At 35.9% G+C, this 24,735-nt stretch overlaps 1 protein-coding gene across 1 annotated transcript in view; it reads left to right on the top strand.

Moving 5' to 3' along the window:
• The window catches only part of RPS6KA6 (ribosomal protein S6 kinase A6), a 169,877-nt gene that overhangs the window by 88,079 nt on the left and 57,063 nt on the right, over positions 1-24,735 (top strand). Inside the window, exons 8-9 of the mRNA XM_055337356.1 lie at positions 21,381-21,487; positions 21,811-21,848. Of these exons, the coding sequence (XP_055193331.1) occupies positions 21,381-21,487; positions 21,811-21,848 (145 nt within the window). The remainder of the gene's footprint in view (positions 1-21,380; positions 21,488-21,810; positions 21,849-24,735) is intronic.

The following is a 24,735-nucleotide window of genomic DNA, read 5'->3' as shown; positions in this document are numbered from 1 at the left end:
ATATTTTTGAATTTGTTTGCTAATATTTTGTTGAGAATTTTTTTTAATCTATGTTTATTAGGGATATTGGCTTGCCATTTTCTATGTTTTTCTATGTCTTTCTTTTTCTCCCTTTCCATTTTTAGTGTTCCTGGTTTTGTTACCAGGATGAAATAATTTTGAAAACTTCACTTCCACTTCAATTTTTTGAAATGGATCTAGGATAGTTATTATCTCTTCTTTAAGTGTTTGGTAAAATTCCCCTGTGAAGGTGTCTGGCTTTTGTTTGTCTATATTTTTTAATATAAAAGATTCAATTTTACTACTACTTAATTGGTTAGTTCAGATTTTCTTTTTTTCTTGATATAGTCTTGGGTTATTACAGGATTATAGGAATTTATCTTTTCTTCTAAGTAGTCCAAAATGTTGGCTTGTAATTGTTCATAGCAGCCTCTTATAATGTTCTATATTTCTGTGATAACAGTTGCAATTTCTCTTTCATTTCCCTTTTTTGTTTTTGTATTTTTAAAATGTTATTGTATTTAAATTCAATTAATTAACATGTAGTGTATCATTAGTTTGAGAGTTAGATTTCAGTAATTAATCAGTTGCATATACCATTCAGTGCTCATAACGTGATATAATATCACGTACCATCCTTAATACCCATCACCCAGTTACCCAATCGCTTCACCCCCTGCCCCTTCAGCAACTCTCAGTTTGTTTCTTATAATTAAGAGTCTCTTATGTTTTGTCTCCCTCTCTGATTTTGTTTTATCTTATTTCTCCCTCCTTTCCTCTATGATCCTCTGTTCTTTTCTTTAAATTCCACATATAAGTGAAATCATTTGATAACTGTCTTTATGTTATTAACATATTTAGCTTACCATACTACTTTCTAGTTCCATCCACATTATTGCAAATGGTAAGATTTATTTTTCTAGATATCTGAATAGTATTCCTGTGTGTGTGTGTGTGTGTGTGTGTGTGTGTGTGTGAATCTCATCTTCTTTGTGCATTTATCCATTGAGAAACATCTGGGCTCTTTTGATAGGTTGGCTATTGTGGAAATTGCTGCTATAAACATTGGAGTACAGGTACCCCTTAAGATCACTATGTTTGTATGCTTTTGATAAATAGATAATAGTGAAATTCCTGGGTCATACAGTAGCTCTATTTTTTAACTATTTGAGGAAACTCCATACTAAGAGTGTCTGTGCTAGCTTACATTCCCACCAACAGTGTAAAAGGGTTTCCCTTACCCTGCATCATTGCTAGCATCTGTTGTTTCCTGACTTGTTAATTTTAGCCATTCTGACTGGTGTGAGGTGGTGTCTCATTGTGGTTTTGATTTGTATTTCCCTAATGCCAAGTAGTGTGGAGCATTTTTTCATGCTTCTGTTGGCCATTTGTATGCCTTCTTTGAAGAAATGACTGTTCATGTCTTCTGCCCATTTGTAGACTGGATTATTCGTTTTGTGGGTGTTGAGTTTGATAAGTTCTTTATAGATAGATGCAAGCCCTTTATCTGATGAGATATTTGCAAATATATTTTCCTATTCTGTAGGTTGTCTTTTGGCTTTGTTGGCTATTTAATTTGCTCTGCAAGAGTGTCTTATTTTTTAATGAAGTCCCAATAGTTTATTTTTGCTTTTGCTTCCCTCACCTTTGGTGAAGTGTCTAGCAAGAAATTGCTGTGTCCTAGGTCAAAGAGAATGCTGCCTGTGTTCTCCACTAGAATTTTGATGGATTTCTGTCTCATATTTAGATTTTTCATCCACTTTCAGTTTACCTTTGCATATGGTGTAACATAAAGGTCACCTTATTTATCTACTTGTGCCTCCAATTTTCTCAACACCATTTGTTTGAAGACACTTTTTTCTAATGGATATTCTTTCCTGCTTTGTTGATGATTGGTTGACCATAGAGAGTTGAGGGTCCATTTTGGGGTTCTCTCTTCTGTTCCATCGATCTATGTGTCTGCTTTTGTGCCAGGACCACACTGTCTTGATGATTACAGCCTTGTATGTAATATAGCTTGAAGTCAATAACTGTTATGCTATGAGGTTTGGATTTCTTTTTTAATATTACTCTGGCTATTTGGGGTCTTTTATAGTTCCATACAAATTTTAGAATTATTTGTCCCAGGTCTGTGAAAAATCTTGATGGAATTGGTATTTTGATAGGGTAAATGATATATGTAGATTGCTCTGTGTAGCATAGACATTTTAACAATATTTGGTCTTCCAATCCATGAGTATGGAATGTTTTCCTATTTCTTTGTGTCTTCCTCTATTTCTTTCATAAGTGTTCTATCGTTTTCAGAGTACAGATCCTTTACCTATTTGGTTAGGTTTATTCCTAGGTATTGTATGGTGTTTGGTAAAATTGTAAATGGGATCAATTTCTTAAGTTCTATTTCTTTTGCCTCCCTATTAGTGTATAAAAATGCAGCTAATTTCTGTGATTGATTTTATATCCTGCTACTATGCTGAATTCCTGTATGACATCTAGCAATTTTGGGGTAGAGTCTTTTAGGTGTTCCATGTAGTTTGTCATGTCATTGCGAAGAATGAGAGTTTGACTTCTTTGCCAATGTGGATGTATTTTATTTCTTTTTGTTATCTGATTGTTGAAGCTAGCACTGCCAGTACAATATTGTACAACAGTGGTGGGAATGGTCATCCCTGTCATGTCCCCGGCATTATGGGAAAAGCTCTCAGTTTTTCCCAGTTGAGAATCATATTTGCTGTAGGCTTCTCATACATGGTTATTATGATATTCAGTTATGTTCCCTCTATCCATCCACTGGAGAGTTTTAATCAAGAAAAGATGCTATATTTTGTCAACTGTTTTTTCTGTATCTATTGAGAGAATCATATGATTCTTGTCCTTTCTTTTATTAATGTGTTGAATTGCATTCATTGATTTGTGAATCTAAAACTACCCTTGCAGCTCAGGAATAAGTCCCACATGGTCGTGGTGAAGAATCCTTTTATTGTATTGTTGCATCTTATTGTTTAGTAACTTGGTTGAGAATTTAGGCATCCATGTTTATCAGGGATACTGGTTTGTAATTTTCCTTTTTGGCGAGGTCTTTGTTTTGGGGATCAAGGTAATGGTATCCTCATAGAATGAATTTGTGAGTTGTCCTTTCATTTCTATTTTTTGAAACAAGTTCAGAAGAATAGGTATTATTTCTTCTTTATTTTTTAAAGGTTTTATTTATTTATTCTTGACAGACACACACACACACAGACACACACACACACACACACAGAGAGACAGAGAGAGAGAGAGAGAGGCAGAGATACAGGCAGAGGGAGAAACAGGCTCCATGCAGGAAGCACGACATGGGACTCAATCCCCAGTCTCCAGGATCACACCTTGGGCTGAAGGCGGTGCTAAACCACTGAGCCACCGGGGGTGCCCTAATTCTTCTTTAAATGCTTGGTAGAATTCCCCTGGGAAGCAATTCCATCCTCAACTCTTATTTGTTGGGAAATCTTTAATTACTATATCAATTTCCTTCTGGTTATGAGTGTGTTCAGGTTTTCTATTTCTTCCTGTTTCGTTATTGGTTGTTGATATGTTTCTAGGAATCCATCCATTTTTTCCAGATTACCTAATTTGCTGGCATATAGTTGCTCATAATATGTTCTTCTAATTGTTTGCATTTCTCTGGTATTGGTTGTGATGTTTCCTTTTTCATTTAAGATTTTATTAATTGGGTTCCTTTCTCTTTTTTTGATGTTTGGCCAGGAGTTTATCAATCTTCTTAATTCTTTCAACAAACCAGTTCCTAGTTTTGTTTATCTGTTCTACTGTTCATTTAGTTTCTATTTCATTAATTTCTGCTCTAATATTTATGATTTCCCCTCCTTTCCTGAGATTAGCCTTTATTTGCTATTCTGTTTCCAGCGCCTTTAGGTGTAAGGTTAAGTTGTATATTTGAGACTATCTTATTCTTGAGAAAGGCCTCTATTGCTCTATTCTTCCCTCTTAGGAGCTTCTTTGCTGTGTTCCAAAGGTTCTGAAATGCTATGAGAAAAATAGGCCAATACTGCTGCTTTATTATATGTGTGTAGGAAGGAAACACGTTTCGTCACATGTATTTCATATCCTGCAACTTCACTGACATTTATCAGTTATAGTGTTTTTCTGGTGGAGTCTTTCTGATTTTCTTCTGATAGAGTATCATCTCAACTGCAAATACTGAAAGTTTTATGTCTTCCTTGATGATTTATATTCATTTTATTTCTTTTTGTTTTCTGATTATTGTGTCTAGGACTTCCAGTAATATATTGAATAAAAGTGGTAAGAGTGGACATACTTTTCTTATTCCTGATTTTAGGGGAAAAGTTCTCAGGTTTTCCCCATTGAGTATTATGTTTGTTGTGAGTTTTACATATAAACCCTTTATTATGTTCCAGTATGCCTCCTCTAGACCTCCTCTCAACCTAGTATGTTGAAATTTTTTTTTATCAAGAATGGACATTGTAAGAGGCGAAGCAAGATGGCGGAAGAGTAGGATCCACAAGTCACGTGTCCCCACCAACTTACCTAGATAACTTTCAAATCGTTCTGAAAACCTACGAATTCAGCCTGAGATTTAAAGAGAGAACAGCTGGAATGCTACGTGAGAAGAGTTCCCACTTCTATCAAGGTAGGAAAAGGGAGGAAAATAAACAAATAAAAAAGCATCCAAGGGGGTGGGGCCCCCATGAGGAGCCGGGCTAAGGCTGGGTGGCGAGAGCCTCCAGGACAGGAAAGCCCAGTCCCGGAGAAGCAGGAACTTTACCAATCTTCCCGGATGAAAGGCGCTCGCAGGGAACTCGGGCAGGATCCCAGGAGGAGCAGTGGAGCCCCCCGGTTCCCGGGTTCACTAACAGAGGAAGTGTGCCCCTGGGGAGAGCCCGACACACACCACAGGCGAGCCCCCTAAAGGGCTGGCGGGTGCGCCCGGAGGGGCCCCGGGAATAGCCCCGGGAGCAGCCCAGGCAGCAGCTCAGGCAGTGGCTCCCCTTGGAGGGGGCTGCGTGGCCCCAGGAGCAGCTCAGGCGGCAGCTCAGGTGGATGATCTGCGCAGAGGGGCCTGTGGAGTCCCAGCAGTGCAATTCCAGTGGCACAGGCCCTGTAGCATAAGGCGCCAGGGGACACAGCCCAGGATCCAGTGCTCCCCTTGGGACAGAGGGAGGCTGTGAGGACACAGGACAGTGAGGATGTTCCTGCTGCCAGGCGGCCCCGAGCTGTGCAGATCAGCGCCCCTCGCCCCTGGAGCATCCAGGCCCCTGTGGACTGGGAGACTACGGTAGTTACTCCTGGAGCTGACTCTAGAGCTGGAGAGCTGGCAGCCACCACTGTTCTTCCTCCTGCTGTCACCATGTGCATGGGAATGAGCTTGGCAACCAAGGAGCAGGGACCTCACAGGATAAACAGTTCTCACTGAACCATGCACCTGGCAGAGGGCGGGGCAGCTCCCCTAGGTGCACACACCTGAGAATCAGTACAGCAGGCCCCTCCCCCAGAAACCAGCTGGGAGGACAGGGGAAGAGCAAGTTCTTATCCAAGCAGTGCTGGAAAGCTCCAGGGGAATTCCAAGGACTTGCAATATATAGAATCACAGGATACCCCTCCTTGTTTTTTGTTTTTTTTTTTGTTTGTTTGTCCCCCCATTTTTTTTCTTCCCTTTTCCAGTACAACTTGTTTTTAGCTACTCTGAACTAAGCAAAATGACTAGAAGGAAGAACTCACCAAAAGAATCAGAGTACTCTCTCCCACAGAATTACAGAAGTTAGATTACAATTCGATGTCAGAAAGCCAATTCAGAAGCACAATTATAAAGCTACTGGTGGCTCTGGAAAAAAGCATAAAGGATTCAAGAGACTTCATGACTGCAGAATTTAGATCTAAACAGGCCAAAATTAAAAATCAATTAAATGAGATGCAGTCCAAACTAGAGGTCCTAAACGACGAGGGTTAATGAGGTGGCAGAAAGAGTGAGTGACATAGAAGACAAGTTGATGGCAAGGAAGGAAGCTGAGGAAAAAAGAGAAAAACAATTAAAAGACCATGAGAAAGGTTAAGGGAAACAAATGACAGTCTCAGAAGGAAAAATATACGTTTAATAATTGGGATTCCAGAGGGCGCCAAAAGGGACAGTGGACCAGAAAGTGTATTTGAACAAATCATAGCTGAGAACTTCCCTATCTTGTGGAGGGAAACAAGCATTCAGATCCAGGAGATAGAGAGATGACTCCCTAAAATCAATAAAAACCATTCAACACCCTGACATTTCCTAGTGCAACTTGCAAATTCCAAAGATAAAGAGAAGATCCTTAAAGCAGCAAGAGAAAGAAATCCCTAAACGTTATGGGTAGAAGTATTAGGTTAACAGCAGGCCTCTCCACAGAGACCTGGCAGGCCAAAAGGGGCTGGCAGGATATATTCAGGGTCCTAAATGAGAAGAACATGCAGCCACAAATATTCTATCCAGCAAGGCTCTCATTCAGAATAGAAGGAGAGGTAAAGAGCTTCCAAGATAGGCAGAAATTGAAAGACTATGGGACCACAAAACCAGCTCTGCAAGAAATATTAAGGGGGACTCTGTAAAAGAAAGAGGAAGTCCAAGGAAACAATCCACAAAAACAGGGACTGAATAAGTATCATGATGACACTAAATTCATATCTTTCAATAGCAACTCTGAATGTGAATGGGCTTAATGACCCATCAAAAGATGCAGGGTTTCAGACTGGATAAAAAAGCAAGACCCATCTATTTGCTGTTTATAAGAGACTCATTTTAGACCTAAGGACACCTCCAGCCTAAAAATAAAAGTTTGGAGAATCATTTAACATTCAAATGGTCCTCAAAAGAAAGCAGGGGTAGCCATCCTCATATCAGTTAAATTAAAGTATATCCCGAAGACTGTAGTAAGATCTGAAGAGGGACACTCTATCATACTTAAAGGATCTATCCAACAAGAGGACCTAACAATCATGAATATTTATGGCCCTAATGTGGGAGCTGCCAAGTATATCAATCAATTAATAACCAATGTTAAGACATATTTAGATAAAAATACACTTATACTGGGATGCTTTGGGATAACGTTTAATTTATCTGATATGAGGATTGTTACCCCTGCTTTCTTTTGAGGACCATTTGAATGGTAAATGGTTCTCCAACCTTTTATTTTCAGGCTGGAGGTATCCTTAGGTTTAAAATGAGTCTCTTGTTGACAGCAAATAGATGGTTCTTGCTTTTTTATCCAGCCTGAAACCCTGTGCCTTTGGATGGGGTCATTAAGCCCATTCACATTCAGAGTTACTATTGAAAGATATGAATTTAGTGTCATCATAATACCTATTCAGTCTCTGTTTTTGTGGCTTGTTTCTTTGGGCTTCCTCTTTCTTTTACAGAGACCTCATTAATATTTATTGCAGAGCTGCTTTGGTGGTCACATATTCTTTCAGTTTCTGCCTATCTTGGAAGCTCTTTACCTCTCCTTCTATTCTGAATGAGAGCCTTGCTGGATAGAGTATTCTTGGCTACATGTTCTTCTCACTTAGGATCCTGAATATATTCTGCCAGCCCCTTTTGGCCTGCCAGGTCTCTGTGGAGAGGCCTGCTGTTAACCTAATACTTCTACCCATATAAGTTAGGGATCTCTTGTCTCTTACTGCTTTAAGGATTTTCTTTATCTTTGGAATTTGCAAGTTTCACTATTAAGTATTGAGGTGTTGCATGGTTTTTATTGATTTTAGGGAGTCATCTCTCTATCTCCTGCATATGAATGCCTGTTCCCTCCCCACGTTAGGGAAGTTCTTGACTTTGATTTGTTCAAATACACTTTCTGGTCCACTGTCCCTTTCGGCGCCCTCTGGAATCCCAATTATTAAACGTATATTTTTCCTTCTGAGACTGTCATTTGTTTCCCTTAACCTTTCTCATGGTCTTTTAATTGTTTTTCTCTTTTTTCCTCAGCTTCCTTCCTTGCCATCAACTTGTCTTCTATGTCACTCACTCTTTCTGCCACCTCATTAACCCTCGTCGTTTAGGACCTCTAGTTTGGACTGCATCTCATTTAATTGATTTTTAATTTTGGCCTGTTTAGATCTAAATTCTGCAGTCATGAAGTCTCTTGAATCCTTTATGCTTTTTTCAGAGCCACCATTAGGTATTATTGTGCTTCTGAATTGGCTTTCTGACATAGAATTGCAATCCAAATTCTGTAACTCTCTGGGAAAGAGTATGGTTTCTGATTCTTTTTTTTTTTTTTTTTTTGTCGTGCGTTCTTTCTAGCCATTTTGCTCAGTCCAGTGTGGTTAAGGACGAGTTGTAATGGGAAAAGGAAGAAAAAAAAATGAGAGAGAAAAATAAAAAACAAAGAAAAAAACAAGGAGGGGTATCCTGTGATTCTATATACTGTAAGTCCCTCGACTTCCCCTGGAGCTTTCCAGCTCTGCTCAGTCAAGAATGTGCTCTTTCCCTGTCCTTCCAGCTGGTTTTCTGGGGGAGGGTTCTGCCCTATGATTCTCAGGTGTGTGACCTGAGGGACCTGCCCCACCCCCTGTTAGGAGCACGGCTCAGTGGGAGTTTTTAATCCTGTGAGGCCCCTGTTCTCTGGTTGCTCCCTTCTGTCCCAGGCAGAGGGTGACACCAGGAGGAACAATTCCACTAGCGGCGGCCAGCTCTCCAGATCTGGAGTCAGCTCCCGCAGTAACTACAGCAGCTCCCAGTCCACACTGTCTTGGATGCTCCCAGAGGCAGGGGCCACTGAGCTGCACAGCTCGGGGTCACCCAGTGTTGGCGGAATCGTCCTTGCTGTCCTGTGCCCTCCCAGCCTCCATCTGTCCCGAGGGGAGTGCACGATCCTGGGCTTTGTCCCCTGGCACACTGAAATCAGGGACCTGCACCACTGGAATTGCACTCCCAGGGCCGTGCAACCCCGTCCACCTGGAGCCGCTGCCTGAGCTGCTCCCGAGGCCTCGCTGTGTGCATGCTCCAGGCCTTTACCAAGATCAGCCTGCCTTTTGTGGTGCAGTCTCCCCCGGGGCACGCTTCCTCTGTTAGTGACCCCGGAACCTGGAGGCTCCACTGCCCCTCCTTGGATCCTGCCCAAGTTGTCTGTGAGCGCCTTTCCTACCGGGAAGAATCCGGTGCGGATTTTAAAAGTTCCTGCTTCTCCGGGACTGGGCTTTCCTGTCCTGGAGGCGTTCACAGTCCGGCTTTAGCCTGGCTCCTCGCAGGGGCCCCTCCCTCTCTTGATCCTTTTTTATTTATTTTTTCCCCCCGTCTTCCTACCTTGTTAGAATAGCAAACTCTTCTCTCTGTAGCATTCCAGCTGTTCTCTCTTTAAATCTCAGGCTGAATTCATATGTTTTCAGGATGATTTGAAAGTTATCTAGGTAAGTTGGTGGGGACACGTGACTTGGGGACCCTACTCTTCCGCCATCTTGCCCCGCCCCATTTTTATGTTTAAAGTGAGTCTCTTGTTGGCAGCATATAGGTGGGTCTTGTGGTGTTTCTTTTTAAAATCCATTCTGACACTGTACACCTTTTGATTCAAGTTTTAATCTAATTACATTCATCGTAATTATTTATAGATATGTACTTAGTGCCATTTTATCGCTTGTTTTCTCATTGTTTCTAGAGATTTTTTCTGTTTCATTCTTGCCTTTTTGACTTTGGTTTTCTTTCCACTCAAAGATCTACCTTTATTATGTCTTGTAGAGCTGGTTTAGTCATCACAGTGTCCTTTAGTTTTTGTCTAGGAAACTCTTTATCTCTCCCTCTATTCTTAGTGATAGCCTGGAAGGATATTCTTGACTGCATATTTTTCCCACTCACTACTTTGAACATATCATGCCTCTTTCTTCTGGCTTGCCATGTTTCTGTTGAAAGATCTGCAGCTAGTTTTATGAGTCTTGTGAGTTGGGGACTGTTTTTGTCTTGCTACTTTTAAGATTTTTTTCTTTGTCACTATATTTTGCAAATGTAACTACAGTATTGTTGATGTTGGCCTACTTTTGTTTAATTTGATGGGAGATCTCTGCCTTCTGGACCTAGATGTCTGTTTCTTTCACCATATTAGTGATGTTTTTAGCTATTATTTCATGAAATAATTTTTCTATCCCCTTTTTTCTCTCTTCTTTCCTTGGGACTCCTGTGATATAAATGTAATTATGTTTGATGGAGTCCCTAAGTTCCCTAAGTCTCTACTCGTGTTCTATAATTTTTTCCTCTGTTTTGCTCAGTTTCATAGTTTTCCACGCTTTTATCTTCTGAATCACTAATTTGTCCCTTTGCTTCTTTCATGCTTGTTTTCATTGCATCTAGTCTATTCCAAATCTCGGTTGTTGCATTTTTCATTTCTGACAATTGTTTTTGGCTCTTTTACATCTGCAAGAAGAAACTCATGAAGTCCTACATTCTTTCCTCAAATCTAGCTCATGTCCTTAGATTGTTGCTTTAAATTCACAGTCAGGCATGTTACTTCTATCTGTTTCACTGAGGTCTCTATGACCTCTTCTTACTGTTTCATTGGGATGATGGCACCTTCTGGATCCTTTGTCCCTGGAGATGTATCTTCTTGAATACTACCTATCAGAGACATGCTCTAAGCAGAGGGAATAATCTCCCTACTCTTGGTTTCAGAAGTTCCTTAGATTGTTCCATCTGCCCCCTGGCTCTGATTGTTTGTCTGATTTCTCTCCAGGAGTAGGGCTGTACCCTCAGGGCTCTATCCTAGCTAAGCCCACAAACCTTTAAAACTCCAGTTTTCAAGCCTACTGGTTCCAAAAACTCAAGAAAATAAACCCCTCTCATTTACCCAGCCAGTGGCTTTAAGAAAGTGTTCTACTTATACAAGAAAGTGTTCTACTTGAGCACTATGTGCTCATGTCTATCTCCCCTTTCTATTATTTTTCCCCATTTTCATAGTACTCTCTTAAAATTGTTTTTATTTGTGTGATTTTGGATGTTATTTCTCCTCTTTCATTTGTAATTTTTTTATTTTAATTTTTTTTTAATTTTTTGATGAGCCTGGCTAGAAGTTTATCAATTTTCTTGACCTCAGGGAACCAAATCCTGATTTCATTTATCTGTTGTATTGCTTTTTTTTGCTTTCTATGTCATGTATTTCTGCTCAAGTATTTATTATTTTCTTCCTTCTACTAGTTTTGGTTTTTGTTTGTTCTCTTTTTCTGGCTGTTTAAGGTGTAAGGTTAGGTTGTTTATTCGTGATTTTTCTTGCTTCTTGCAGTTGGCCTTTATTGCTATTACCTTCCCTCTTATACATGCTTTTGCTGCATCTAAAAGATTTTGGATCATTGTTTTCCCTTTTATTTGTTTCCCCATAATTTTTGAAATCTTCTTGAATTTCTTGGTTGACACATTCGTTATTTAGTAGCATGTCATTTAACCTTCATGTTTTCATGCTCTTTCCAGATTTTTCTTGTGGTCGATTTCTAGTTTCATAGTGTCATAGTCAGAAAAGATGTATGGTATGACTCTAATATTTTTCAATTTGTTAATATTTGTTTTGTTGCCTAATATGTGATCTGTTCTGGAAAATATTCCATGTGTACTTGAAAAGAATGTGTAGTATGCTGTCTTATTTTGGAATGTTCTGAATATATTTGTTATATCTGTCTGAATCTGTGTGTCATTCAAAGGTACTATTTCCTTGTTGGTTTTGTTTAGAATATTTGTCAGTCATTGTCAGTGGGGCATTAAAGTCCACTACTGTTGTATTACTATCAATGTGTTTCTCTTATGTTTGTTAACTATCTTATGTATTTGGGTGTTCCCATCTTCAGTGCATAAATATTTGCAGTTATTACATCTTCTTGGTGGATTTTCTCCTTTATTACTATATAGTTTCTTTATTGTTATACACTGTTTTAAAGTCTTTTTGTTTGATATAAATATTGCTATCCCAGCTTTCTTTTGACATCCATTTGTATGGTGTTTCTCTGTCCTCACACTTTCAACATTTAGGTTTGAAATGAGTCTTTTAGGGAGTATATAGATCGGTGTTTTTTTTTTTTTTATTCCCTCTGTTACCCTATACCTTTTTATTTGAGCATTTAGTCCATTTATATTCAAAGTAATTTTTGGTAGGTATGTATTTATTGCCATTTTGTTGTTTGTCCATGCCTTCACTTTTAGTCTGTGTATACTTACCGTGTGTGTGTGTGTGTGTGTGTGTGTGTGTGTGTCCTTAGGTTTAAAATGAGTCTCTTGTAGACAGCATATAGATGGGTCTTGTTTTATATTTATTCAGCCACTCTGTGTCCTTTGATTAAAAAAATCCATTTATATTTAAATAATTATCGATAAGTATGGTACTTATTGCCATTTTGTTAATTATTTTCTAGCTCTTTTATGGTTTCTCTCTTTTTCTTCTTCTGCTCTTTTCCTTTGTGGTTTGATGATTTTCCTCAGTGTAACACATACATGCCTTTGTTACTATCTTTTTTATCTACTATAAGTTTTTGCTTTTTGGTTACCATGGGGCTCACATATAAAAGCCTTTCTCTGTTTCCCTCTTTCTCTCTCCCTCTTTGTCCCTTTCTTCCTTTTTCTCCCTCTCTCTTCTTCTTTCTCCCTCTCTCTTTCTCCCTCTCTTTATACATATGTATTTTATAATGTTTTACTCCTCATGCCACATTTTATGTTTTTGTTGTAACATTTTACATCCTTTTATTTTCTATATCACTTAACTGATTATTGTATTTATCTTTATTTTTACTACTTGTGTCCTTTATTTTTCATAGTACCTTTGTAAACAATCCCCTACCCTTATTATATACAGTCCCTCATTATCTGCAGTTTCTTTTCTTTGTTTGGTTTCATTTACCCATGGTCCAGAGGCAGATAATCCTACTTAAGACATATCCTCAGAAGGTCAATATGAGGTTAATGCTATGGCATAATGCCTACATTATTCCCTTTAATTCATCTTACATCACCAGGCATTTTATCATCTCAGATCATCACAAGAAAAAAGGGTGAGTGCAGTACAGTAATTATTTTGAGAGATACAGAGACTGCATTCATGTAACTTTTGTTATAGCATAATGTTTGGATTGTTCTTGTTTCATTATGTTATTGTTGCTCATCTCTTACTATGCTAAAATTAAGTTAAACTTTATCATAGATTTGCATGCATTGAATAAATATAGTATATACAAGATTTGGTACTACTTCCAGCCTCAGGACTATGTTGAAACATATCTCTTGCCAAAAAGGGTGGGGGACTCCTCTATTTACTTTTACTAGTGAGAGTTAAAATTCCACATATTTTCTTGTTAGTAATTAACACATTTTTTTTTCTACTTAAAGAAATCTCTTGCCATTTTTTATAAGGCCACCGTAGTGGTGATGAACTCTTTGGCTTTTTCTTGTCTGGAAAACTCTATTTTTTCTTCAATTCTAAATGCTGATCTTACTGGATAGAGTATTCTTGTAAGGTTTTTGTTTTCCTTTCAGGCTTTTGAGTATATTGTGCCACTCTCTTCTGGCCTGCAAATTTTCTGTTGAAAAAATCTATTGATAGTCCTATAAGGGTCCCTTGGTGTAATAAGTCATTTTTCTCTTGATGATTTTAAGATTTTCTCTTTATTTTTAACTTTTGAAATTTTATTTATGTGTCTTTTGGTGGATCTTTTTTGGGTTTTTCTTATTTGGAACTCTGTGAGCTTCCTTTATCCAGATGTTGTTTCCTTCCCCAGGTTACAGAAGTTTTCAGCTATTGTTTCTTCAGATAAATTTTCTGCCGTTTTTTCTCTCTCTCTTTCTCTCTTTCTCTCTCTGTCTCTCCTCCCTCCCTCCCTCTTCCTCCTCCTCCTCCTCCTTCTTTTTCTGGGGCCCCTATAATGTGTTGTCCATAGAACACAAAAGCTATCTTCACTTTTTTTAAATTCTTTTTTTTCCTTTTCTGCTCTTTTTGAATGAGTTCACTTGTCCTATCTTCTAAATAACTATTTCTTCTGCTTCATCTAGTCAGCTGTTGAACCCCTCTAGTATATTTTTCAATTTAGTTCTTTTGTTCTTCAGCTCTATGATCTTTGTTTGGTACTTTCTTATTTTTTCTTTCTCTTGAAGTTTTCACTGTGTTTCCATTTTTCTCTATAGTTTGGTGAACATCTTTATAATTATTACTTTAAACTCCTTATTAGGTAAATTACTTATGTATGTTACATTGAGGTTTTTTCCTGAGTTTTTATCTTATTCTTTCATTTGGAGCATATTCTTCTATTTCCCCATTTTGTGTGGCTTTCCATGTTTTATGTATGAGGTGAAACATATACTTCTCTCAGTCTTGAAGAAGTGCTCTTGTGTAAGAGATGAATCTTATCTTTCAACCGTACCCTAGTGCATGCTTGTCTCCTAAACCTTCATGATTACTTTGGGCACCTGTGTGGCTCAGTTAATTAGGCATCTGACTCTTGATTTTGGCTCAAGTCATAATTTGCAGTTTTGAAGTCAAGCTCCACCTCAGGATCTGTATTCAGCATGAAGTATGCTTGTGATTCTTCTCTCTCTATCCCTCATCTCTCTCTCTCTCTCTCTCAATAAATAAATAAAATCTTTAAAAAAACTTCATTATTGTCAAAGCAGCCTAATTTATACTTGATAGGTCCCATTTATTGAGGATGTGCCAAAACCTGTGAGGGTTCCAAGTAGAAAGATCTCAGTCAGTACCTAGTTTCAGTCTGATTGAAAGCCAGATCTTCAGGCAGTAGTTTTAAAGCATGCCAATATATACACTCCTTTTGGCTACCATTGTAAACCCTGCTAGCCTTCAGACCAGGCAATTTGGAGGGGGTCCCCTGAGCTATAGTTGCAAAAATCAGAGCTTTATATGATCGTATTAGTTCCTTTCTGTAAGGTACCAATAAGCTGTAGCAAGACTAAGAGAGAGCACAAAGATGGTATCCCCTGGCCTAATTTCCTCAGCCCACTTCTATAGCCACTAAGTGTATGGGCCTTTTGCCATTTCTCATGAAGAATATGTTTAGCTAGTTTTCAGGTATTTTTCATAGGGAACTTTTCCATATGTAGCCATAGATTTTGTGTGTCCACAGGAGGAGATTAGTTCTGGATCTTCCAATGGCAATATCTTGGACCACCATTGCCCTTTTATTGCCTTATTTTTAATTTAACTGTTATTTCCTTATTTTTAATTTAACTGTTTTATCTATAACACTTTTTGTGTTACATTAGTAGTTGTTTTAGTGTTTATCATATAAATCTATAAATCAGGAGTCTGGAATCTGTGGTCTCAGGCCAAATGTGGCTAGTTGCCCATTTCTGTAAATACAGTTTTATTGGAACACAGCCATACCCATTGGTATAAATACTGTCTATGACTGCTTTCATGTTTCAATAGCAGTGAAATTTCATTAATTTTTTTATTGGATGTTAGGTCTTACTGAATTTATTTTTCTTGTATTCTGGATACTATTGTTTTCTTATAAGTAGTATTTAGCTTTGTTCTTGGATGCAGTTAAACTTTTGAGTCTTGCTTTTAAGCTTTATTATGTGAGACCAGAGCAGAATTTAGTCCAAAATTAATTTTTCCCAATACTGAAGCATGACCCTTCTTAGTATTCTAAACTAATACCCTGTGAATTATGAAGTTTTTCACTCTCACTTTTGAGAACAGGACCAATCCTGTTACTTTGTGAATTCTGTGGATTCTTGTTTTTAATCCTTTAGGATTAACTGGGCTCAGGTAGTTTCCTCAGATGCATGATTGGCAATTTTTTATTGGATGGCAGACTTTCTGAAATTTATCTTGTCAGGTGATCAAATTTTTGTATCTTTATAAAAATTGAGAATTGTTCTGGAATATAAAACTAATTTGATTTTTTTAGGTTGTTAAACTGGACCAGAGCAGCATTTCATCAGGGACTAATTTTGCACCACTCTGAATCAAAACACTTTGGATTACTCTTTCTAATACCCTGTGAATTATGAATTTTTCGGCTCTGGTTGGAGGTAACAGGAAGTATTCCTGGCCCTGTGTAAGTTCCATAGAATAGTCCCTTTAATCCTTTCATTGATTGTTTCCTAGCTCAGGATAATTTCCTCACTCCTTTGTTATAAGCATTTCTCTGCTAAATATTTGAAGGAGACCTCTACATAACTCTATACTTCTCTCTTTCCCTGAAATTATCCTTTCTATATCTTATAAAGTCCATCCTTCTTGTCTCCCCCGCCTCTCATTAATTCAGGGAGTCTTATAGGCTCTGCATGACTTGGCCTCCCTGCACTGCTTCTTAGAAACTCTTTCTAGATAGCAAGGTAGGACAGCTCTAGGGCTTACTTTGTTTCCCATTTTTTAATATCCTTTGTTGATGATGGCTAATATCTTGAAAAGTGTTATTTCATAGATTTTGTACTGTGTTTTCTTTCAGGCAGGAAATGTATCCTGTCCTTGTCTACTTCATTTTGTCTTAAAGTGGTAGTCTGGAAATAGCATTTTAATTGGGTGATAGTGTATCAACATCTCACTTCCAGAATTAAGATGTTGAGTATGGGAGATCTATTATTGATTCCCAGAACTCTGGAACTTGCTATGAAAAAAGAATAGTATGCTAGCCAGTGCTTAAATGGCTAAGGTCTCTGACTTGTATCTGTCTATATCCAGTGCAGAACATGCCATGCATGAATATACATTATTATCTTGGCATATTGTTTATTATAGAACAGAATTCAGTTTATGGTAGGGTCTATTTAGAACCCCATAACCCAAGGAGGGTTTTTAAAGGACCTTGTTAACAGCTGGTCTCAAGACACAGAATGGCAACAGTGAAACAAGGCCCAAGTCCATGATTTTTTGTGTTATAGTGTAGAAGTTTCAAGAATGTGTTTGAGAAGTTTTTACTTGTAGTCATTTCTAATTTTCTTTTAAGCTCTTGAGACCTTCATTCTAGATGTGGGACTATCTAAACCCATACTTGCACAGAGATGCAGTCAGTAAGTTTGATTCCTAAGTCTGGAGTATTAGGTAAGAGCAAGCATTTTAAATGCATTTCCCAAAAGACAATAAATTAGTATATTCATTGAACAGGCTTTTAGAAAATGATTTATTACTTCTATAGATAGCTTAATAATAATAAAAGTTTTTTTTATTATACTTCACCTGTGTATACAACAAAACTGTTACATCATCTAAAGTGAGGTCATATACTTTATGCCTTAGTAAAAGACTTTAAAAAGTATATTTTTGTATGTGTTAAAGAATACTATAATATAAATCATATATATTTTTTAAATGGAAAAGTACCCCCCCAAATTTCTCTCCCCTGAAAACTACTTACCCCCCACACATAGACAAACACACAAAACCCTTAAGTCATGTTTACATTGCTAATATTAAGAAAATATATTTGGATGAATGGCTGATAATTGTAAAGATCCCAATTTTTCCAGAATTAATTTATAAGTTTAAAAAAATTTTTTCAGGGCACCTGGGGTGGCTTAGGGGCTGAGCATCTGCCTTTGGTTCAGGTCATGATCCTAGGGTCTTGGGATAGAGTCCCACATCAGGCTCCCTACAGGGAGCCTGCTTCTCCCTCTATGTCTCTGCCCTCCCCCCATGTCTCTCATGAATAACTAAGTAAAATATTTAATAAACAAATAAATGAATAATATTTTTTTTCAAACAGAGCCCCAATAGGAATTTGTTTGTTTTAAAGTGACAGAATAAGGGATCCCTGGGTGGCGCAGCGGTTTGGCGCCTGCCTTTGGCCCAGGGCGCGATCCTGGAGACCCGGGATCGAATCCCACGTCGGGCTCCCGGTGCATGGAGCCTGCTTCTCCCTCTGCCTGTGTCTCTGCCTCTCTCTCTCTCTCTCTCTGTGACTATCGTAAATAAATAAATAAAAACCCTTTAAAAAAAAATAAAGTGACAGAATAATTTTACTAGCCTATCTAGAAAAGTAAAGAAAAGGAAAAAACTAAAACATTTTGATAATAGCACCCCCTTCTTACCTTACCTCTTGTTTAAAACCTTATAAAGCTACTGCTTTAAGCAGAACAGCATATCAATGCAAGTTTAGACACATACTGTATAACCCAAAAATATTCTGATATATATGATTTACCACATGTTTCTATGATAAAGGATGAATCACAAGTTAATGGCAAAGGGATTGATTGTTCAGTAAATACTATATGATAAATCAGTTAGATATTTCAGAAAAAGTTCATTTTAAATTCTCATCTCTACCACATACAAAGATGAATTTTACTTAAAGAGTTAAATCAAGAAAAACAATTGTCGTAAAAGAAAATGCAGCCAAATTTGTAGTTTACCATTTAATGGAGGTTACTGCTTAATCATTAAAATAATGAAGGAAAATCATACAGAAATGATATATAAATTTGACTACGTAAAGTTAAGAATTCCTGAATGTCAAAAACAAGCACAGAATGGCAAAAATATTTACAAGTAATGTGATAGGGAACTGACATTTTTAATACTTAAAGGGCTTATATACCTTATGGAAAAAAACCAGTAAGTAAATAATGAAAAATAGACAAATTTATTACTGATAATTCACTTACAAAATAGAAAGGCCTAAAGACATGGAAAGAATGTTTAGCCTAGGAATCAAAACTTAAGTTAAAACAATTGGTGGCGGTTTTGTGTATCAAATTAAAAAGAATATTTTTTGAAGAGCAATATTCAGTACTATTGTGGATTTGGTAAGATGAATGCTTTCATAAATTTCTGATGGGAGGAGAAATTTTTGTAAACTTTTTGGAAAATAATTTTATTCTATATGTCAACATCTTAGATTATTTATTTTCACAGACCCAGTATTTCCTGTTTTATTTCTTAGGAATCCTTTTTTGGGGAAATAATCATAAATGTAAAAGATATATATGCATATTACAAAGTTACTTAAAAAATGAAAAGCTGGAAATAATCCAAATGAACATTTAGGTAAATTATAGTAAATTTGTATGTTGATACTGTGCAGGTGTTGAAAACTATAAATTAATTTTAAAGACATGGGAAAATGCTTATGTTATTAAGTGGGGAAAAAGGAAGCCACTAAATAGTATAAGTGTGATCTTAAATATGTTAAAACACACATGCACTCATACATACACAACAATTTGAAAAGCAGAGAACAAAAAACTAGCAGTGCTTACTTCAGGGTGCTAGGGTTTAGATTATTTTCTTTCAGGTTCATTTGTGATAGGATGATTAGTGAATATGGAAGCATTAATGGTGGGAGTGAAACTAAAACCAAATTGAAACAGCGTATGGCAAAAGTGACTTCTGGGGAAGAGGTAGTTATTAGAGATAAGTATTCCTGAATTCAAATTGTGGACCTGCTTCTTCCTAGCTATGTTATTCTAGCTATTCTGATTCTGAGTCTCTTTTTCCAGATGTAAGGTGGTGATAATACCTACAACATAGGGTTGTTTGAGAGGTTATAATAACATAATAAATGTAAAGTTACTCACATATAATTGCTACTTAATAAGTTTCTTACTTGTGTCTATCATGAGGCTTTTAACAGAGACAGCTTCATGACAAAATAAAATGCTTGTCATAAAACTATAACCTGGGCAAAGCTTCTTCCTGAGAGTTTGAAAGATTTTTGTTTATGGTTTTCTTATGTATTAGGTTTAAATGAAAATTTTGATTAGCCATCCTGAGAAGTTAAATAAAAAATATTTTTTCATTCTTAATAATGTATCAAGTGAAAATTATTTTTATAATTTTACCATTATAATATTCAAATGAACTACCTGAAACTTTGATAATTCATAATCTTTGTTTTTTTATTTCTAATAGGTTTTTTAAGGTTTTTATTTATTTATTCATGAGAGACACACACAGAGAGAGAGAGAGAGAGAGAGAGGCAGAGACACAGGCAGAGGGAGAAGCAGGCTCCATGCAGGGAGCCTGACGTGGGACTCGATCCCGGGACCCCAGGATCACGCCTTGAGCTGAAGGCAGTGCTAAACTGCTGAGCCACCCAGGCTCCCAATCTTTGTTTTTCTATAGATCATTTTTAAAAGTAGGTAGAGTTTCAAAATTTATCTTTAACTGCTCATTCTCTGCAATTTTACTAGTAACCTGAGTCTGTATTACATAATTCAGTATCCATAATTCCAAATGGGCAAGTCAGTTATAAGATTTAATGATGTGTCATTCAAATTTTGAGTTTTCTTAATAATCCAGTGATTTTTGTAATGAAAATAACCAATTTCTAGACAAGTTACTTGTTTTGCCAATCAGAAACCTTTGATAAATTTTGAAAATTACACCTAATGAAAAAAAATACATCTAATGATTGAGTAGGACCTAATTTTTTGTATAAATTTAACACTCATGAATAATATAGATGTAAACCTATAATAATTATATCTCATGGTTGCACACATAGCATTTTATAATTTACAAAGCTTTTTTCCACATAAACTAATTTGATTCTTAAAACAACCTTATTAGGTAGATATAGCAAGTGTTACTATCCTTATTTTACAGCTTTAGAAACTAAAGCCCAATGGCTAAGTGACATGTCAAACGTTACACTGTTAATTCTAATTACAGTACTCTTTTCACTTCACCATGGCAACTCTATTCCCAGGCACAAAATGATTGAGAAATAAAATGTCATTAAACTTAAGTACTTTACTAGCAGAAGAGGCCTGGAACTACCCTTTAAGTCAGAGATTGGGTTTAAAACTGTGTTTTGGAATGCCTGGGTGGCTCAGTGGTGGAGCATCTGCCTTTGGCTCAGGGCGTGATCCCGAGATGCAAGATCGATTCCCAAATCGGGCTCCTTGCGAAGAGCCTGCTTCTCCCTCTGCCTGGGTCTCTGCCTCTCTCTCTGTGTCTCTCATGAATAAGTAAATAAAATCTTTAAAAGAAAACCTGTGTTTTGTTTAATATAGGAGTTAGTAATTTGACATCTTGTGTTGGTATATTAGAAGCTTTGGGTTATTAGAGCTGCTAAAAGCAAAATACCTGGGAAGTGATAGTAGACAGTGAAAGAGAATATGTAGAAATAGTGGAATTACCAATGGTAGACCAAAATATCTTATATACTGCAGAGATCCCGAGAATATGACCATATTGTAGTAGTTTACTAAAATTAATAATTGTACTGCCACACTATAGTGTTAAGAGGTACATCCTGTGCAGTATATTCAGTGTAGAAGATACATAAACTCCCTAATATATTTTAGGAAGATTTACATTAAAGCATTTAATATTGAAGAGGATTCTTAGAGGGTTTATGTTCATCTATTTACATTTTTATGTCCCTAGATTTGTCTATTTATTGGTTTTTAATGAAGTAAATTTTAAAAATTCAATATTGAAAGAAGGATCAAATAGTAAATTGTTGTATTCTAGGTACTGTTTACAGAGGAAGATGTGAAATTCTACCTTGCAGAACTGGCCCTTGCTTTGGATCATCTGCACCAATTAGGAATTGTATATAGAGACCTGAAGCCAGAAAAGTAAAGCTATATTCTCCTTATGAATCCCTGTTACCAGTATTTCTATAACTACTTTTTTCCCATTAAGTCTCTTATCTATTTTATTTTATTTAAATATTATATGAAAAAATATATGAATTATACAATTATATGAAACTTACTTAGAAAAAGTAGTCTTTATGAGATACCATTGATTTTATTTTTCCCGTGGGTTTTAAATTAATAATTTAGATATTTTCTAGTACATGAAATATAGTATTTTAAAATTTATGAACATTTTTATGTAAATGTTATATATAAAAATATTTTATTCTATTTTGTTGAATGTGATTTTTGATTTACAGCATTCTGCTTGATGAAATAGGACATATCAAATTAACAGGTATGCGAATGTTCTTATTTTGCCCTAAGCCCATTTTATAGTTTTCTATATTCTAATATATATATTTGTCTCAGCCTGTTTTCTTTTTCCTTGACTTGTATTTTATTCATCTCTTTAGTGAACTCAAATTCATTTAAAAGGTAGATAAGATAGCTCTCAATATGTTTTAATGTTATACCAAAAAATATGCAATAGAGTTACTGTCATAATTAACAAATGACATTTGGCTTTCTAGGTAAAAACACATCATCTTAGTTTTATTCTAGACTGAAAAATTTACCCTAAGTAGTTATCACCCTGAAATGTAGTGAATTATAAACTTTTAAACCAAGTGTTTCAGAATCAGAGGTTCGTTTTTTTCTGTATTTATAAAGACATTTTATTTTTCTTTATTTTGAATATTGAGGGTTTACTATAACACCAGATGCTAATCCTCACAGGATTCTTAAGTATAAAATATCTTTATTACACCATTTTTAAAAACTTTTATTTTTAAATAATTTTGGACTCACGGTATGTGGCAAAAATAATATTGAAAGGTCCTGTGTACTAATAACCCAGTTTCCCTCAATGGTGACATCTTATAAAACTGCAGTGTATTATCAACCCACAGAAATTGATTTGTATAATACAACTCACTGGACTCTATACTTTATTTGGATTTCACTAGATTTTGCATGAATTTATTTTTGTTTGTATATAATTCTATGACTTTTTATCACATGCACAGATTTGAATACCACCACCACAATCAATATGCAAAATTGTTCTACAACTACAAAAAAAACTCTCTTGTGCTGCCCATTTACAATTATACCCTCCTTCCCCCTACCCAAACTCCTGGCAACCACTTATCTATTCTACATATCTGGTTTTGTTATGTTGAGAATATGATATAAATAGAACCGTACAGTACCCATCCTGGGCATTTGTCCTAAAGAAATAAAAACTTATGTCCACATAAAACCCTATACATGAATTTTCATAGCAGCTCTATTTATAATAGCCCAAGACTGGAAATGTCCCAAATGTCCTTCAAAGAATGAATGGGTAAACAAACTGTGATACAACCATACAATGGAATACTACCCAGCAGTAAAAAGGAAAGAATTCTTGATATATGCAACAACTTGGATGGACTCAAGGGCATTATGCTGAGTGAGCCAATCTCAAAAGGTTACTTATGTTATAAATAGATAGTAAAATCTTTATTTAATTATCAGAATGTTAAAATGAAGATGTGGTCTTTACAGAGAATTTTGGACCAGTACACTTTAAAGGTAAGTTGCTTTAAACTCTTAAGTATACTGCTTCAGTGTAAAACTAAAGTATAATAAAGCTGTTAACTTGAAAGCTCAGGCAGTTGTGATAAAGTTCAAATAAAGTTTAGTAAATCTTTCTTAGTCATAACCTGATTCTCTTTTTCATATATAAAAGAAGAAAAGTTGATTTAAAGGGATTGAAAGAGAAAAAGGAAAGAAAAATAATAGAACAGTAGAGGTTTTTAAGATTTTATATATTGCATAATTTTTATTTTATACCAATCAACTTTTGTTGCAAAGCTAATTAGAATTTAATTATTTTCATTTTTTTAAAAATATGCCTGTTTTGTCAGGGGTTGAGGAAGGTAAGTGGGAAAAAAAGTAGAATAAATCCTACCTATATCTCTTTTCTACATTATGATTAATTGGTGAATAATGATGTCAAATTGTTTTATATTTAGTCTTGTAATATGAATTCTGCTTTTATAGCTTTTGGACTTAAATTGGCTGTGGATAAAGGAATAGTTAGAATAAATGCAAACTTATAAACAAAGGACAAAGCTTATAAAAATAAAAAATGATTTATATATATTTTTAACAATTCAGTCTATTTTCTTTAAAATGGCATAAATATTTCTTTAAAGAAGTAGACAATAATAAATATTAGATAATTAATACTGTTTTATAATTACAGCCTAATTCAGAGTTTTTTAATGAGTAATAAACATATGGGTTTAACCTTACAACATTCCAGTAAGGTTGGTTAAAGTGTGACCATTCACAGCAAATATTCTAATACTTTACTTTTTTTTCATTATTTCCTTTAACTTATTTTCCTTCTATTCTTCCTTCCTCCCTTTCTTTCTTCTTTCTTTCTTCTTTCTTTCTTTCTTTCTTTCTTTCTCTTTCTTTCTTTCTTTCTTCTTTCTTTCTTTCTTCTTTTTCTTTTTCTTCCTTTCTTGCTTTCTTACCTTTTGTGTGTCTTTTCTTCCCTCTTCCTTTCCCTCTTTTCCTCTTGTCCTTCCTATCTTCTTCCTTCCATTTTGAATATTACAGTCAAAAATACCAGATCGATTGCTGTTTATCATTGAAACCAGTGGGCTCTAATGATTTAAGAATGTCTCATATAACAGAGTCTTTCTCAACATTGTTTCTTCCTAGGCTTAGGAGGAAGAATTAGGTTTTCCTTAATCATAAGAGAAGGACAATATCTTTCTTTTTACCAGTCCATTTAAAAAATTCTCTGAATAAAAGGAACAGATGCAATGTTTAACAAATTACTCTAGAATGGCAGTGAACTATACAAAAGTTCGCTGATATGACTATGGTTTGAGCCTAATTGACCTCATACCAAGAGTATGATTGCATAGCAGAAGACCAATAGAATGAGAACACCCCCAAAATATCTGCATAAATGTCAATGTATTATTTATATTGTTTGTTGTGTCTCATTTTTTTCTGTAACACCCCACCTCATAGTCTATATAAAAACTAACTAATATGATTTACCTGGTTCATAAAATAATGTTTATTCATAATATTCCACTAAAAGCTTTAAATTGAACATACAATTGATTTCAACTGTCTCTGGTTACTATAATGTGTTTTTGGAGGGACAGAATTCA

This window comes from Nyctereutes procyonoides, unplaced genomic scaffold, assembly GCF_905146905.1.
Source record: "Nyctereutes procyonoides isolate TBG_1078 unplaced genomic scaffold, NYPRO_anot_genome, whole genome shotgun sequence".
Lineage (NCBI taxonomy): Eukaryota > Metazoa > Chordata > Mammalia > Carnivora > Canidae > Nyctereutes > Nyctereutes procyonoides.
Note: the sequence above shows the minus strand (reverse complement) of the source record. Positions and strands in the feature narration are given on the sequence as shown.